The sequence below is a fragment of the Mesoplodon bidens genome, assembly GCF_964165515.1.
Source record: "Mesoplodon bidens genome assembly, chromosome: 17".
Taxonomy (NCBI): Eukaryota; Metazoa; Chordata; class Mammalia; order Artiodactyla; family Ziphiidae; genus Mesoplodon; species Mesoplodon bidens.
Genome location: NC_138174.1, coordinates 66,630,053 through 66,649,455, shown reverse-complemented (window position 1 = coordinate 66,649,455; position 19,403 = coordinate 66,630,053). Strand labels below are relative to the sequence as shown.

Below are 19,403 nucleotides of genomic sequence, written 5' to 3'. Positions count from 1 at the left end.
ACATCAGTCTCTCCCATTTTAGCCTGAGGGGCTCTTCCCCCAACCTGCATCCCCGTTTCCAGGTACTAGTTGAGGAGTCAGGGTCTGGAACCTGTTTGGCCTTGCCGACTACATTAAAGATTCCCGAGGGAGGCCACCTGCCTTCTCTTCTCTATGTTGGCCATAAAGCCTAGCACAGCTCCTTGAGGGAATGAAACGTCCAGATCATCAACAGGCAAGACCACAGGAAAGCGTCACAGACACTTTCAGACAGAGACATTCTCAGATCGTGTGAGGTGCACTTCCATGGGGAGTGAAGCTACTAGTTATGGTTGGTATAGTGTGGTTATTACACTTGTTTGCGTATATAAAAATAGCCCAACTACTTCCTTTCTGGTAAGGTCTAACAAACAGCTAAACTGGAACCATCGGTAAAGTGGCTGCATACTATTTTCACGACCAAGATGCAATCAAGGCTCCAGGGAATCTAAGAGCTAATGGAGCTCCCCGCCCCCCAGAAAACGGAGTCCCCACCACCTAGTACCCCAAACGTACCGGAAAGCACCGTGGTTGTGAGCCTGACCAACCTAAGTCCTAACGCGAGCAATTTCAGCCTGTTTTCCTCACCTGTAAAATGAAGATAAGAGACGCTACCTCAAGAGTGTTATGAGAAGTAAATAAAGAATGAATATAGGGAAAACTGCTCCAACCACCACAATCACAACCCCAGGAGACTGGGCCTCCTTGGTTAAAGGCAAGCTCCTCCCTTATTATTCCAACAGGACTGAAGACGGAGCACAGGTGACAGAGGTGCGCCTTGAAGGTTTCCTCCTTCAACTTGGACTTCACCGATCCTTGGGAAATGGGTCCCATCATTTACTCATTCCTGCCTCTTCCTGGCTGCCTGCAAGATTCCACTGTAGGTTCATGGTCTCAAATCTCAAACTGACACTCTCCACGGACCAGCAATGCTCCCGCTCTTCTATAGTAAGTGTGCCCTCTCCTCAAACCTTCCTGCTGCACACTCCCAATGGCTTACATGTCACCATATGAATAAATGAATGGTTTGCTTTGGTATTCTCACTCATATCTCTCCAATTAATGAGCGCCTACTCCTGCACACCATGCATTATCCTAGGTCCTGGGGTATAGCAGCAAATGATGGACAAAGTCCCTCCCCTTGTGGGACCTACAGTCTAGACAGCAGAGAAAAGAAAATACACAAAGCAAGGTAAATATCATGTCAGATACAAACAAATGGTATAGAGAAATTAAGTGGGGTAAAGAGTGAGGCTGTGTTACCCACCATGGACTTCCTGCTCTCTCTTCAGATAAAAGATAGGACTGCTACCCACCCACACCTGCCCCTAACTGAAGTGGCATATGGCAATGTGACTTGCTTTGGCCAAGTCAACATAATAGATGTCACTTCCAGGCAAATATTGGAGAGCCAGTGAATGGCCTTTCCCTTGGCCAATGCTCAAGATGGTGGCTATGCTACGAGCCGGACGCCAGAGTTCAAGACAATACGGAACAGGCCCTGCCAGGCGACTCACCATGGAGGGACACCAGCAGTAGGAAACAAACCTTGTCGTTTCAGGTCCCTGACATTTTAGAGCCGTTTGCTACGGCAGCATAACTAGCCTATCCTGGTTTAGGGGAAAACATAGTGCTAGTGGGGAAAGAAGGGTGCTCTTTTTCATAGCGTGATTAGAAGGCCCTCTGACAAGGTGAAATTTGAGCAGACACCTGAGGATGTGGGCCTTGCAGATATCTGGGGAGCAGTATTCTTGGCAGGGAAAAGAGCAAGTCCAAGTGTTGTGAGACAGGAACACACTCAATACGATCAAGAAACAGTAAGGCTGCCAAGGCAGCTAATGGCAGAATGAGCGAAAAGCAGAGAGGCAGGATATAAGGTCAAAGAAGCCGGGGAGCAAACAGTGTAGAACCCTATAGGCCATAAGGACTTAACCTTTCCTTGGAGAGTGACAGGATGCTCTTGGGGACGTTAAGGAAAGGAATAACATGATCAGACGTGTTTTCAAAGGATCGCTTTGGTTGCTAAGTTGAGGAGATTACAGGAAGGCTGGCATAGAAGAAAGGAGACCAGTTAGGAGGCTATCATAATAATCCAGACAGAAGATGAGGATGGCCTGGACCAGGGGGGTTTGGGTGGGGGTAGTGAGAGTGGTCAGAACTGCGGTATGCTTGGAAGGTACAGCAGGCAGGATTTGCTGGCTGACTGGGTATAAGGTATGGGCAAATGGAGAAGTCAAAGATGATCCAAAGTTTTTGTTGCGAGCCAGTAGAACTGTTGCCAGCTCCTACGATGGAAAATTCTGTCACCCTCGCCCTTACCATGCCTACAAGATCTGGGGCCACCTTGCAAACTGTTCCCTAACCCCCATCTCCACCCCCCACCTCCTAGGGCTCTACCCTTTATACCAATGCTGCTCAAAGTAACTAGTCCACAAGCTGTTACCAGTCCAGAGTGAGAACAGAATGCGAACCAACACACTATGGCCTGCAGGGAGGCAGTCCTGCTATGAAAAAAATATCACCTGCACTGAACAAGTACTCTGCTCAAATGTTACCTTATCTGTGGATGTCCCATGTAATTCTCTATCCCCTTTGTTCTGGTTTATCTTTTCACAGCACTTATCAACAACTGACTTATTAATAGTGATTCACCAAATCTATGATTCAAACTGACTGTAAGATATACCATTATTTTAGGTGTTACTAAAAAAGAAACACTGTCAAATAACTCTAAGATGGCATCAACTGTAAAGTACAACCCAATATTAGAAACACTAAAATGTGAAAAAATGCAATTTGGAATCAAGAAATACATTTCTCTGTGTATTGTCCATCTCCCCATCCTCAGTCCCCACTAGAATATAAGCCTCTTGAAGGCAACAATTTTGTCTGTGTATGTTCACTGCTGCAGTATCCCTCATGCCTATAACAGGATCAGGTCCATAAAGGCAGTCAACAAGTGTTTACCTAATGAAAGGTGACTGATAGATAAGAGATGCTCAATAAATACTGGTGAAAGCAACCCAAGAATCCACTGATGGATAAACAAAATGTGGTATATCCATACAGCAGAATATAATGAATTATATTCAGTCTTTAAAAGGAAGGAAATCTTCACGTGCCACATCATGGATAAACTTTTTGGACATTATGCTGAAGGGAATAAGCCAGACACAAAACGATAAATACTGTATGATTCCATTTCTATGAGGTACCTAAGGAGTCAAATTCAGAGACAAGAAATAGAAAGGTGGTTTTGAGGGGCTGGGGGGAGAGAAGAATAGGGAGCTGTTTAATGGGTATAGAGTTTCAGTTTTGCAAGATGAAGAGTTCTAGCGACAAATGCACAACAATGTGAATGTGCTTAATGCCATGGAACCATACACTTAAAAATGGTTAAGATGGAAAATTTATGTTATGTGTATTTTACCACAATTAAAGACTAAAAATAAATAAAATATTTGCTGAATTAATAACGGATCCTATTTATACAATCATTTTAATTCTGCCTAGGACTAAACCCCTAAAAATACAGACCTGATTACTTAACTCAGATAACACTACCATTAAGTCCTCCTCTTAAGATGAGCAAAAATCAGATCCCAAAAACCTATGAGGAAAGTAACAGATAATATACAATGGTCCAAGAAGTCCCACATCACAGGACAAGTATACAGTATTACTATGGACAGCAGAATTTACCGATTAACTCAAGATCTGTACATTTCGCCATATGAAGTTTACCGCAAAACAAACCAAAAAAGAACTTTAAATGATTATTAAATTCTAGTTAACAACATGTATGCTTAAGTGTTTAGAGATAAAGTGACTACAACTTACTTTGAGATCCACCAAAAAATAAGACAAATTGATGAAACAGAGAATGGATATTTAATAAAGCAAATATGTAAAATGTTAATTGCAGAATCTAGGTGTTCATTATACCCTTCTTCAACTGTGGAGGTGGGCAAATAGTGAATCACAGAATTTGAGAGCTGAGATAAGACTTCAAAACACATGAAGCAAAAACTTATAGAAACAGATAAATTCACAAATATAGTAGGAATCTTCAGCACTCCTCTCTCAGTAATCAATAACACAAGTAGACAGAAAATCAGTGTCATGGACTGAAATGTCCCCCGCCCTCCTCCAGATTCATATGTTGAAGCCCTAACCCCCAATTCGACTATATTTGGAGATAGGGTCTTTTTTTTTTTTTACTTTTTATTTTATATTGGAGTACAGCCGATTAACAATGTTGTGATAGTTTCAGATGCACAGCAAAGGGACTCGGCTCTACATATGCATGTACCCATTCTCCCCCAAACTCCCCTCCCATCCAGGCTGCCACATAACATTGAGCAGAGTCCCCTGTGCTATATAGTAGGTCCACTGGTTATCCATTTTTTTTTTTTAAGTTTATTTATTTATTTTTTTAATTAGTTTCTGCTTTATAACAAAGTGAATCAGTCATACATATACATCTGTTCCCACATCCCTTCCCTCATGCATCTCCCTCCCTCCCACCCTCCCCATCCCACCCCTCCAGGCGGTCACAAAGCACCGAGCTGATCTCCCTGTGCTCTGCGGCTGCTTCCCACTATCTATCTACCTTATGTTTGGTAGTGTATACACGTCCATGCCTCTCTTTCGCCTTGTCACAGCCCACCCTTCCCCCTCCCCATATCCTCAAGTCCATTCTCAAGTAGGTCTGCGTCTTCATTCCCGTTTTGCCCCTAGGTTCTTCATGACATTTTTTTTTTTAAATTCCGTATATATGTGTTAGCATACGGTATTTGTCTTTCTCTTTCTGACTAACTTCACTCTGTATGACAGACTCTAGGTCTATCCACCTCATTACAAATAGCTCAGTTTCGTTTCTTTTTATGGCTGAGTAATATTCCATTGTATATATGTGCCACATCTTCTTTATCCATTCATCCGATGATGGACACTTAGGTTGTTTCCAGCTCCGGGCTATTGTGAATAGAGCTGCAATGAACATTTTGGTACATGTCTCTTTTTGAATTATGGTTTTCTCAGGGTATATGCCCAGTAGTGGGATTGCTGGGTCATATGGTAGTTCTATTTGTAGTTTTTTAAGGAACCTCCATACCGTTTAAGGTTAAATGAGGTCACAAAGGTGGGGCCCTAATCCAATCTGTTCTTATTGGAGAAGGAAGTGGCACCAGGGATGCACACATACAGAGGAAAGACCATGTGAACACACAGGGAGAAGACATCTACAAGCCAAGGAGAAAGGCCTCAGGAAAAACCAAACTTGCCAAGGCTTGGATCTTGTACTTCCAGCCTCCTGACCTGTGAGAAGATAAACTTCTGTTGTTTAAGCCATCCACCCACACTGTAATACATTGTCATATCAATCAGTAAGAATATAGAAGACTTGAAAAACAATATCAGTCAATTTGACCTGATTGACATTTATAGTATACTCCACCCAACAACAAAAAATTATACATGTTTTTTCAAATGGATAAGGAACATTCCCCAAGACAGACCATATTCTGGGCCATAAAACACACCTCTATAAACTTAAAGAAATTAAAATCATCAAAGTACGTTCCCTGATTACAACAAAATTAAACCAGAAATCAACAACAGAAAGATGGATGGAAAATCCTCCAAATACAGCTGACCCTTGAACAACACAGGTCTGAACGTCAAGCGTCCACTTATATGATTTTTTTTCAATAAGTACATACCACGGCACTACACAATCCATGGTTGGTTGAATCCACGGGTGTGCAACCATGGATATGAAGGGCCAACTATAGAGTTATACTCGGATTTTCGACTACATGGGGGTCAGCACTCCAAACACCCACATTGTTCAAGGGTCAACTGTACTTGAAAATTAAACAACATACTTCTAAATAATACCTGGGTCAAAGAGGGAGTCACAAGGGAAATTAGAATATATGTTAAATAGAATAAAAAGTAGTACAACCAAGCAGAATTTGTGGGCTGCAAATAAGGCAATGCTTAGAAGGAAATTTATAGCATTAAATGCTTATATGGGAAGAGAAAAGGTCTCAAATGACAATAAAGAGTACAAGCTTTAAAATACTAGAAAAAGACGAGCAAACTAAACCCTAAGCAAGCATATGGAAAGACAGAATTATGAGCAGAAATCAATGGAATTGAAAACCAAAATATAATACAGAAAAATCAATGAAACTAAAAACTAACTCTTTGAGAAGATAAATAAAATTGATATACCTCTAGCAGGACTGATCAGGAAAGAAAGAAAAGACACAACTACCAGTATCAAGAATAAAGGAGGGGGGCTTCCCGGGTGGCGCGGTGGTTGAGAGTCCGCCTGCCGATGCAGGGGACACGGGTTCATGCCCCGGTCCGGGAGGATCCCACATGCCGCTAAGCGGCTGGGCCCGTGAGCCTGCGCGTCCGGAGCCTGTGCTCCGCAACGGGAGAGGCCATAACAGTGATAGGCCCATGTACCAGAAAAAAAAAAAAAAAAAAAAAGAATAAAGGAGGGGACATCACTACAGATGCCATAGACATTAATAGGCTAGTAAGGGGTTGTACAACATTGTGAAATGCACTTAATACCACTGGACTGTACACTTAAAAATGGTTAGAATGGTAAATTTTATGTATGTACTTTTATCATAAATAAGATAATTTTTAAAGGATAATAAGGGAATATCAGAAACAACATTTTAGCCACAAATTTGACAACTTGGATGAAATAGGCAAATTCCTTGAGAGATGCAATCTACTTATCAAAATCAAAAAGAAATTTGAACAGTCCTATAGAAATGAAGAAACTGAATTCATAGTTAAAAGTCTTCCAACAAAGAAAACTCTAGGCCTGATGGCTTCACTGAAGAATTGTACCAAACACCAAAAGGAAAAAGAATACCAATCCTACATAAACTCTTCCACCACATAGAAAGGAGAGAACACTTCCCAATTCATTTTATGAAGCCAACATTACACTGATTCCAAAAACAAAGATGTTAAAAGAAAACAAGAGACCAATATCTCAGACCAATTTGCTAATATTTTGTTGCAATATTCTCAACAAAATATTAGCAAACTGAATCCAGCTATACATAAACAGGATAATACATCACAATCAAGTGAAGTTTATACCAGGAATGCAAAGCAGATATCAATGTAACTCACTACATTGGTAAAGAAAAATGTACTGCACAACTCTATTCACATCCTGTACAATTATGTGCTTATTCTATGAAGCCAATTTTTGTCCATTCATGAGACAAAACTGGTCACCTACTGCTGTGTAGTTAATGACAGGTTATCCCTTTGATCTAACCTTACTCCTAATACTATCCAACATTTATTGAGCCCTTGGCAAGTGCAAAGTCCCATTCACAGCACTTTATGTGTACCACCTTGCTCCTGAGGCTCCTACCCCTCGGGGCCTTTACATCTGCTACTCCCTCTGCTCAAGATGTTCTCCCCACATCCAGCCTGTCCTCATCACTCGGTCCTCATTTCGGACGGCATCTCAGAGTAGCAATCCCTCGTGACGTTTTGTTTATTGAAGAGCACTTTTCACTATTTGAAATTCTTCTTTGTTTCCTCCTTTGTCTGTCTCCCTCATCAGAATGTAAGCTCAATGAAGGCAGGGTCTTGCTTGTCTTGCTCACTACTATATATTTCTATACCCAGGACAGTATCTGGCATAGAGTAGTGTTTTAGTAAGTATCTGGTGAAGGAAAGGATTACGTGAGGTAGACGTGACCCTCTCCAAATTTATCATATGAGAAAACTGCGACTCAAAGCGTGAGTTACCTGCCTGTGATCACAAATGACTCAGCCTGGGTTCCACTTAAAACAAAAGGCAAGACAAAGACTAGCCGGCAGGTAGTTTATTTTGGAATGTGGTTCCAGGGAGCAGGAGTGAAGGACACAGGGAATGAAACACAGAGGGAGTCAATACAAGGATTCATTACGAAGCTGGCTACCTCTATGAGTTACAGATGTTTCTGTCAAGTGCTGAGTCCCACAGGATTTTCTAAGAAGCCTTGTGAATGTATCTCAGAAACATCACCCAGGGAAGAAACAGGAAAGCATTTTTATCCATCATCCCACAAATGTCTAGAGTGGCCACAGAAAAGAAGCCCCAAGGGAAGAACAGAGAAATAAGCTTTACCAAATCAGACCAGGTTACACCAAACAAGAGTACAGAAATACATGGAATAAGAGGTGAGGCTGAGGACACAGGAATGCTGTTCAAGAAGAGGTGTCTGATCTAATGGCCAGGGAGTGGAAGAACAAACCCTGACAATCTGACTACAAATAAAACTGCTCCTTATGCTGCGCGGCCACAGAGCTCCGTGGTCCAAAGGGACTGTCACCTGCATGGTGGATTTTAAATGAAAGACATACATAGTCACAAACAGCAATAACAGAAATCCAAGTGGTACCCTATGTCACAAAAGTAAATGCACTTGTGAATGGAGATATAAAAAGACGGCAGTCTGGGAGGGTACAACACAGAGTGGTGGGTACTTATTAAATGTTAAACTGATCAAAAGTTTAAAAAATATATATAAACCCTCTGATCCAAAAAGAAATCTACATCTAGGAATTTAGCCCAAAGTAATTATCACAGATATACACGAAGATTTTTGCTACAAAGACGCTCATCACAGCATTGTTTATAATAGTGAAAAAACTAGAAACATCAATGTCCAAAAGGAAAATAGATAAATTATGTTCTATACATAAAATGGAATAATACTCAATTTTAAGAACTAGGTTGTAGAAAAATATTTCATGCTTTGGAAAGATGTTCCTAAATAGTAAGTGCAATATTTCCAGTAGCATTATTATATATTGAATAATGCTTTTAAAAAAAATAGTTCATAAATACATGGGTTTTTTAAAAGCACGTATCAAAATATTAATCTCTAAATGATCTGTTCACGGGAGGTTTTAACTTTTTATGAAAATATTTTAAGAATTAGAAAAAATAATTTTGGTTTAACTAGTTACTAACTCAGTTAAAAGTTTCATTAAATCCTTACACTGTGAGATAAGGCAAATTGCTAGCAATCTGCTGGCCCCCCTGTGAGTGGAGCCAGGAAGTGGTTCATACATGAGGAACCCAAGCAGTGATCAAATGGAAGGTTAAAAAATGTGACTTCTTTACAATGGGTCCTTCCACTTTTGAAAATAGTGATGTAACAGATTTTGAGAATGACAGACAATGCATTAATCTAAAAATAAAAATGCAAAACATCTATGGTAAAGACAACATAAAACACCAAAGTTTAAGGTGTTTCCTTTTGGGTCATTCACCTCTTTGGTATGATGGCAGTACAAAGCCATCTCTCTGTGGCAAAGAATAGCAATCAGGCTACGGTGACTGCGTATTATCCTAAAATAATTATTACAGTATATGTGGATCACTTTTTGCCAAGCACTGTGCTAAAAAAAGCACTTTCTGTGTAATACCATCTCAGTGAATGCTTATAGTAAACCTGAGGCAATACTTAGTTATCCGAACGTTCTAGGTGAAAAATAGGCTAAGAAAGGTTAAATAACTGGTTCAAAGTCACAACTAGTTAGGCTGAGATCTGGACCAGTTCTGCCTGACTCCAAAGAAAAAGTTTTTGTAATATATAACAAGGAAATCTGATATCTTTATATCATGGTCCATGGTCCAAAGGGATTTTCACTCTTACTGTTTTTAGTACTTCACTTGTATCTTTTTGGTTGCTCAAAAAGTTAAACATAGAATTACCACATGACCCAACAATTCAACTCCTAGTTATATACCCAAGAGGACTGAAAACAGATATTCAAACAAAAACCTGAATATTCATCTCAGCATTATCCTAAGAGCCAAAAAGTGGAAACAACCCAAATGTCTATCAACAGATGAATAAACAAAATGTGGTATATCCATACAATGAACGATTAGTCGTAAAAGGACACATGCTAGTAACACATGCTACAATATGGAAGAACCTTGAAAACATTATACTAAGCAAAAGAAGCCAGACTCAAAAGCCACATATTATGACTCCACATACATGAAATGTCCAGAATTTAAAAATCCAGAGACAGAAAGCAGATTAGTGGTTGGCAGGGGCAGGGAAGGGGAGGGAATGGTGAGGGACTGCTTAACGGGAACTGCGCTTCTTTTTGGGGTTGATAAGAATGGTCTGCAAGTAGAGAGTGGTTGGTGATAACTGCACAACAATGTGAATGTGCTGTTAAGTCAATAATTGTACACTTTTAAATGGTTACAACGGCGAATTTTATGTTATGTGAATTCTACCTGAATAAGAATATGCATCTTTTAGGTACTAAAGATACTAACCACAGGTCTTGCAAAGCTTAGCCATGTGGGCCGTTACAGAAGCATCGTAGCTGAGGAGAGATGCAGGGGGTGGGGATGGGGGGGGAGGAAAAGGCAGTAACCCAGCAACTCTGCCCATCCCCACAAGTCACCATGTCAAAGTATACCCGTCAAAAACCCCGGTGTGGTTCACACCCCTGGAGGAGGGGCTGCCATATCCTACCAGATCGGTTTTCCTATTTCTGACTACTCAACTATTTGGTAAACTTCTCAGGGGTCCCACAAAAATGGGGTGATCTGGTGTTTTATGAAGTCACTTCCTTAAACTTTTTCATCAAAAAGGGGCTAAACCAATGTGTTTAAGTCCACGAAAATGCAGAAACCCGTGCACTGCGAGGGACACCTTCTGCATCCACCTTCCTTTACTCTTCGGGCCTATGAGCTTCCTGGAAGAAAACCTGATGAAACACACCCTCAGTGACCAAGTGCGTTCTGGTGACCGTCTCCACAAAGACGTCCATAAAACTGCCCGAGAATCAAAAGGTCCCAAGTTTATTCTTGTGACAGTCATTACCTACGATGCTCAGAAGTAAAACACGGTAAGCCATCCATGAACCCGCTGCTGTTCCTAACACCCTGGGGAGAATGTGAAGGCCCTGGACGTCTGCTGCACTGACCACTCCTCACCCAACAGGTGGCCCGGGGGCCTGGCCTGGGAGGGCAGCCCGTGAACACTTGTTACTGGACCAACGCTTGTAAAACTCATCAGGAAAATGAACAGGATAAAAGGCTAGAAAGTTTCCAGAAAAGAATCCCGAAAAAAGGCAAGAAAGAGGAAGATTTGTCCTCTAGAGACCAGAATGTATTCTATATCTAAAATATTCAATAGTATGAATTAGGGGGAAAAAAAGAACGAGCAATAAAATTGAAAAAGGAAGTTCTAAAACAGAGCTGAACACAAAGGCTCGCGACGCCAGAGAAAAGTGTGTCAGATCTGCAGTTCATCAACAGTGGCAATAGGCTCCTACACTTTGATTTTAGTCCTGCCACTATGCTGGACACTACTCGGGTTTATCCTTCTTAGGGAGATTTTATACAAACATAAAGCCTTTCCTTAAGTGTAAAAAAAAAAAAGGCAGTCATTGTTAAAAGTGCTAATTAGGGCTTCCCTGGTGGCGCAGTGGTTGAGAGTCCGCCTGCCGATGCAGGGGACACGGGTTTGTGCCCCAGTCCGGGAAGATCCCACATGCCGCAGAGTGGCTGGGCCCGTGAGCCATAGCCGCTGAGCCTGCGCATCCGGAGCCTGTGCTCCGCAACGGGAGAGGCCACAACAGTGAGAGGCTCACGCACCACAAAAAAAAAAAAGTGCTAATTAGACAAGGAATGCAATAAAATGAAATAATAATTTTAAAAGCCAAAAGAAGAAAATTATAAATGTTACACATAAATGATAAATTATTCAATGGTAGGAACAGCTCTGAAAAAGTGAATCAGAAAGTTTGTCCAGACAAGCTTGTTCTAGACCCATGAAATAAACTGTAAGAGAAAAGAAAAAAAAAATTTTAAGAGAAAATGTGTGGTTATTGGCAAAAAAATAAAAGAACTGTTGTAAATTCAAGTGCCTAAGGAGGCCAGGCAGGTAGCAGTGAAACAGGGAAGGCAGGTGGCAAAAAGCACGTTATCAGTGGATTTTTGTCACATAACAGTTCAGCCCTGGTGTGCCAGATCATCATCTCAAGAGCTAAAAGGAATCTGGATTTCTGTCTCAAAGACACCAATTTTAAAATGTTGGAAGGTGACTCTCCTCCCACCCCCCTACCCTCGCCACCAACACACAGCTCAAACAAAACACATCTGTGTGGCCTGCCAGTGTTCAAAGTCTGGCCTAGAGAATCATCACTGAGGTGAATGCCGGTCAGAGCAATGCTAATTTAAGAGAAGGCTGAGTCGTAAAGACCAAGGCTGCTGAAGGTGCTGCCCTAACGGTAACAGCTGAGGACAAACCAAGGATGGTTCTATATGTTCAAAGACCCTATGAATCTTTGAATCAAACAAAGTAGATTGACAAGTAAGGATACCGTACCTATAAAGACATACACTTGAACATCTGAGAAGATAAGCAGGAGGGGGAGTTATCTGTCAGCAGATGTTTAATGTAGACTAAACGGGTCTACTGGGGGGAAAGACGCAAACAAAACATACATCTGCAAGATGGAGAAAACCAAGTCTGATTTTAGAGTTTGATGATACAAGGAACCTCTTCCACTCCTGTCTGGTGGAAAAGCCTACTAAAATAGAGAAACAAGCTTAAATCCTCTTAAGTTTGGACCTGTACACGGCCTTTAGCACCTAATCCATGTGTGAGTAGAGATGCTACTAAACATCTTTAACCACTGCTGCTGAGACTGGCTGGTTGGTGGGGACAAAAAACCCCACTTAAACACTATAAACACTAAAATTAATTCTAAATGGATTCAAGAATCAAATAAAAGCAATGAAACCAAAAAGACAGCTCAACAAAATTTCAGTTCAAGATGACAGGCTCCTACACCTGTCCACTTTTCCCCCCTCCCAAAGTCATACTGAAATAAAAGGACCTTCAAAACACCAGAGAAATGCCTCCTTCCAAATAGTCCAGGAAACTAATCAATAAATACCAAGACCTGGAGAGGAGCATGAGCAAACAGAATTACCCAACAGAATAATTTACAGTATTTCTCAAACTTCAGTCAGTCCCATTACGGCGCCACAATTTTTGTTATATCCCAGTGTTACCTATCCTATTATTTAATATTTTTCTTTAAATCATCTTACTATGTTTTAGTTAAATAAATGTATTTTAAAGGAAACTTTATATCACTATAATAAGTGCAAAACGAGTGTCACTTTGTCATCAGTAGGTGGTAACTATAAAAATAAACACAGTTTACTAAATTCTAACTAATACTGTTGCTGCAGAAAGATCTGGGCTTGCCTCCTGTTCTCTACGTTACCAGAGGAAACTAGCTGCTATTAGAGAGGTATTTCAGACTAGCAGCTAACTGAGACTTTCTCTTTGTTACAATCAAGAGGAAAAAGAACTGAAAAGGGAATTACTATCTTAAGTTTGTTTCAATGGCCCTTAGTGTTGAGCCCACATCCTGTTTAAACCATCCCGGGTATAAACGGCGCACGTGCCTGCTGTGGCAGCTGGGTCAGGCCCTTCCACAAAACCCCGCCCCCAGACACACTCCTTCACATTTTCTCATACACAACCATTCATTTGACCACCCCAGCTGAAGAAAAGGCTTTGCCCCCAAAATAAAATCCGAGAAATGCTCTCCAAAGAAAGCGGCGATCTACTTAGGGAGGACATTGTAAGGGTCTGAGGGCTGAGAAAGGCTAGAAAAGAGCTCGGGCATCTTCAGACGCCCACAACAGATGCTAGCCTGGGTAACGTGGAACAGTGGGAGGCGGCTGGTAAGAGGAAGGGCGGCTTCACTCAGAGTAATATTTACACCAAGAGCCAAGCCCCCCCCGACCCTGGCCCACAGCAGGGGATTTTCACCGTCTTTGCCTGTCTCCTGCTCCCCACCTCTGCACCCTATATGGAGAGCAGGCTGCTCACAAGCTCTGTAAACTTGAACAGAGCCTACAGGCAGCTGAGGTTCGGGCCTCCTGGGGACAAAGACCTACCCACAAGTAAAGAGGAAACCCACACCAGCTACTTGCAAATCCAGTGTTTCGCTATGTACAAGAATGGTCAAGTGAGCATCCGGAAAGCTCACCCCCGTGTCCTCTGCACCGAAACGTTTACTGCAGGAGGGATGCCAGGGGAGAAAACAGGAGACTCAGAGAAGAAAATGATGCAAGGGTCAAGAAACAGCAATAATTGAGTGTGAACTTCAGTAGTGAAGAAACATTAAAACAAATTAAGAGACTCCTTGAAGTAGCACAGGTTTTCTGACCTAGGGCTCTATCTTCTTCTTCTTTTTTTTTTTTTTTTTTTTTGCGGTATGTGGGCCTCTCACTGTCATGGCCTCTCCCATTGCGGAGTACAGGCTCTGGACGTGCAGGCTCAATGGCCATGGCTCATGGGCCCAGCCGCTCCGCGGCATGTGGGATCCTCCCGGACCGGGACACGAACCCACGTCCCCTGCATCGGCAGGCGGACTCTCAACCACTGCGCCACCAGGGAAACCCTCTATCTTCTTCTACGACACCAATCACACACCTTGGTTCAACAATGAATACACAATCATAATAATGTAAATATAGCTATTGTTATGATTTTCTATATAAAATCAACCTACAGACAAAGCATGGAAGGCTTAACTATCATTACAGAACAGGCTATAAAAACACACAGCATACATAGAACACAAATTAAGAACTGAGAGACAAAAAAGTAGATGTTCTTGGGCTAATTTTTCTCATTTTCATAGTGTAGTCTACTGACTGTGCCCAAAATTGATGAATCAAAAAATAAAGTGTTTTGTCCATTGTTTAAAATTATAAATGTAACCACTACAAGGGGTAACCAAACCAAAACTAAAACATGGAGAGGTTGGAGGTATGCAAATTCCTCATCTTTCATTATGTGGAATCTATAAGTAGAACCAGTAGTTGACAAATCAATAAAGGCATAAATACATCATTTAAAGCTGTAATAACAGAAGAAACAAAGAAAGAGGAACTTAAAAGCGGCTACTGCTAGTGAAGAGAATTCATATTATATCCTTATATAAACTTTTACCATATGCTTATATTACTCTTATATTAATCACACACACACACACACACACACACACACACACACACACACACACACAGGATTCATAAGCAAAAAACAATCTACAAGAATATTCTCCAAACTGTTGGGACTGAGAAGAAAGAATTTCACGTTTCACTTTCTCCTTTTCCAGGTAGCCTGAATTTGTACCAGCAGTATATATTACCTACATAAGATACAAAAATATTGAATGAATATTTAACAGATCTCAGGAGGACTTAATAAAGAAAAGGATGAATTTGGCTAAATACAACTTATGGGCTAAATCCCTTTATTTTAATGACTTATTTAAATGAAAAACTTTATATGAGAAAAATTTCATGAATAAAATTAAAAAGCAACTGACAAGTGGTTAAAATATTCGTAACATATACCATGACAGAAGCTAGTACCCTTAAAGGACTTTTACTAATCAATTTAACAAAAACAAAACAAACACTAATACTCCAATTTAAAAAAAAAGGGCAAAGGACATAGTCAAATCAGTTCAAAAATATATTAAAATGGCCAATAAATATGAAAGATGAAAATAAGTTCACTTTCCCAGGCATTCAAAGAAATGCAGATTAAAACAATGAAATGTCATTTTTCAATCTCTCAATTGGCAAAAATCATGTTAAATTATCATACTCAAGTGTTACAAGAGTTTGGTGAGAAAGATATTCTCCTAAACTGCTGAAAAGTGTAAAGTGACACATCCTTTCTGGAAGGATTTGGCAATACAGATCAAGAGCTTAAAAATGTTCCTATTCTTTGACACTATAATTCCACGTTTGTGATCATTTCTTTAGGATGAAGTCAAAGATGTGATCAATAACTTAAAGACGTTCACCATAACATTGCCTGAGAGAGAAAGAATGCACAGGTAAGAGCCTGTAGAGAAAAAAATCTAAAAGAATGAGCACTAAAATATCAGTGATGATTATTTAGGTGGGAGAGTAATGTGTGACTGTTCCTTTCTATATTACGTATTTGTGTAATATTTTAATTTTTTTGGCAGCAAGCATGTTTCAGTTTTGTAATAAGGCAAAACAAAAAAATGTTAAAAGTCATCTTTGAACATTATTAATAACATGGGGCAAATTCATTTAAGGTTAAATGCAAAAATCAGAATATGAAACTGCATGTAGCTCCAATTTTGCTTTAAATCTGTTTACATACATACATATGAAAAAATGTATAGAACACCAATATGTTAACAGGGATGAAGTCTGGGCAGCACAGTGAAATGGAATTTTAGGTTTCTTCCTTTTATTTCCCAAATTTTCTACAATGAAAACCATTCCCACTAAGTCTTAGAAACAAAGAGTTAATAAAAAGTTAAATTTCCTTGTTGCCGGGCCCATAAGCCTTGGAAGTGCTAATTTCCATCGTCAATCTTTAAAAACAACATTAGGGACATCCTGGCTTCAGGACGCTTTCCAGATATTAATACTGTGCTCTTTCCACTGTATCACGCTGCATTCAAGGGACTAAGGTAACATAAGCATTGGAAAATGTCTGAGAACAGTGGCAATATAACTTATAAAAATCTTAAGAAAAATGTCTGGGAAAGAGAATCATGATTTAAATGAGGATTAAATGATAATTTTCATTTATAATTATAATTTAAATGAGGGCTAAAACTTAAGCAATGTACAGCATGATGACCACAGGTAGGAATAATGTACTGTATACTTGAAACTGGCTAAGAGAGTAGATCTTGAATGTTTTCACCACACGCACACACACACAAAAAGATAACTGTGAGGTGATGGATATTTTAATTACCTTGACTGCAGTAATCATTTCACAATGTATGCAAATGACAAAACATCACATACAACATGAATATATACAATTTTTGTCAATTATATCTCCATAAAGCTGGAAAAAATAAACTGGACAATAAAATTTAGGGTTTAAAAATAAAACAATTTTTTAATTAAAAAAAAAATTTTAAGCAGCCCTGCACAGTACCAGTGCATTCTAGAAAGCACACCTCAAAAATGCTGGAGTAAATTATTTATGAGATACTCTTTATCAGGTTGTATTTATTAAAATTCCATAGAAATGCAAGTTTTAAAGTAGCTTGATTTAAGGTAGGTTCTGCCTTCATGACTAAAACTGATACTGCCACAAGTTGAGAATGGAAAAAGTTGTAGAAGTTAGATAATAACTTGACTAAAGGGAAGAGAAATATAATAATAATAATAATAAAGGAAAAAGAAAAACGTGCAAATAAAAACAACAATAGTGCATTAGCTCCTACAAAAAGATCCTAATTAGGACATAAAACATCTCTAGTAAAAGCAAAACTGGATCTTGGTTCTGCTTTAGGAAGAAAGAGGGAGACTCATGGACTGAAAGAAGGAACATGGCGGACACATGAGGAACCAGCTGCAGCAGTCACAAGGGGGGCAATAAAAAGCAACTTGCCAGGACCCAGAATAAGTGTTCAAGGGCTGGGAAATAAGCTCCACTGCTAAGCAGAGCTGCTATATTCATCATGAGCCTACGAATAGCCCAGTGGTCAAGAGAGAGAAATGTGAGTAAACTTCCTTGTGTCTGAGCAGCAGTAGTGTGCGTTAGTTCAGAACACACAGTGTGCAGCCACTAGATTCAAATCCTAGTCCTGCTCCTCACCAGCTATATGATGCTGGGAAAGTTACTGAAATACCTGGGCCTCATCTTCCTCATCTGCAAACTGGGGAACAGAATCCTACTACCTCGTAGGGTTGCTCTGAGAATTACAGAGTTAATACATGTAACCTGCTTAGACAGAGCCTAGTAGTGTTACATAAGTAAAATTTACAGTTACGGTGTTACATAAGTAAAATAATAACTCACACCTATTAGCTGTTGATTGAAAAATTATAGAGAGATAGGCAGAACTCTCGTTTACCTTATGATTCTTTTTCCCAGATGTTCTTCCCAAGGCTTAGAAGTTATATTGCCGTTCCTCCTAGCCATTTTCCTTAAAGAGACTAAATTCACATCACTTTAGTCTCTTTAATGTGGCATGGCACAATGGAAGGAATACAGGCTTTGGAGGTGGGCAAACCTGAGTTCAAATCCTAGCTCTTCCACATACTAGCTATGTGATTTTGGACAAATTATGTTCTGAGGCTCAACATACTCATCTGCAGAAAAAAACAGAATAACAATACCTAGACTTACTGTGAAAATTAAATGTAATAACTTAAGTAAAGCAATCTTTTCTCCCTTAAATTGCTGGTAAAGTTACAGGTACCATTCTTTGGGGTTAGAATTTGGCAGTATCAAAATTATAAGACAATACTCATCGTTTAATCTTCTTTTACTTCTGGGAATATCTGAAAATTAAGATGCTCTCGGTGCTACTACAATAGAAAAAAAGGAGGGAGGCACCAACCTAACTGCAAGAATAGCGTACTAAGAAAATGCTTATGACAAAAGAGAAAAAAGAAGAATATATACAGTCATTAATGATTACATTTTAAGAGTACTGCATGAAATAAAAACAAGTTACAAGATAGTATTCAAGTATTCGGGTGTGATCAATTTATTTTTAATTATTTCTTTGGATATTCATTTTTGCAATGAAAAAAGTATGAAGATAAACACCAAGATATCAATAAATGATATTTTTATTTCTTCCTAACACTTTTCCAGACATCAGAATGTTCTTTGGTGAACATGTATTCACTTTATAATAACAAAATCAGTTCATTTAAAATAAGAACATAAATGTATAAGGGGAAAAAGATGAAGAAAATTAACTGAAATGCTAACTGTGGTTTTTCTCTGTCTTGCAAAGTTTCTATAATGTGGTTAATCTTACTTTTAGACTGCAAAGAAAAACATTGTTTTAAAAGCATCCTCCCTCAAGCTTGCCTTTCCCTAGTTAATACCTGTCTTTCCTTCTCAATCAAAATTCTTGAATAAAAAGTACTGTATTCTTTGAGAGTTTCAAAGATATACTCCCCCCAAACTTAAGAACTGTGGGAAATAGCTTATCTCCAAGAGTCAAGCATTAAAGGCAACTCTTGCAGGGGTTTGGGCAACCCAGGCCTGCTGAGTTAATCCTTTACTACAACAAAGAATGAAATCACAGCAGAAATATATATATTCTAAAGTCAACTCTAAAGAGGCCAGCCAAGTGATTCTTGGCCCCCAAAACAGAAATCCAACTAAAACAAGATGGTAAAATTACAGTTTCCACTGAGGTACTGAACTACAAGGGTTGCTGCACACCAAAGGGAGACTCCACAACAAAATGCAGATTTTACAAAGAAAGAGAACCAAAAGGAGTCCCATGACGCTGAGACTCCC

General features: G+C 39.7%; 1 protein-coding gene across 2 annotated transcripts in view; it reads right to left on the bottom strand.

The window, feature by feature from the left end:
• The window catches only part of UBAC2 (UBA domain containing 2), a 165,250-nt gene that overhangs the window by 138,244 nt on the left and 7,603 nt on the right, over positions 1-19,403 (bottom strand). Inside the window, exon 2 of one of the 2 annotated variants that reach the window (XM_081214651.1) lies at positions 535-606. The exons of the other annotated variant lie outside the window; for it this stretch is intronic. Within the exon in view, the coding sequence (XP_081070777.1) occupies positions 535-606 (72 nt within the window). The remainder of the gene's footprint in view (positions 1-534; positions 607-19,403) is intronic. 2 annotated transcript variants of the gene reach the window in all.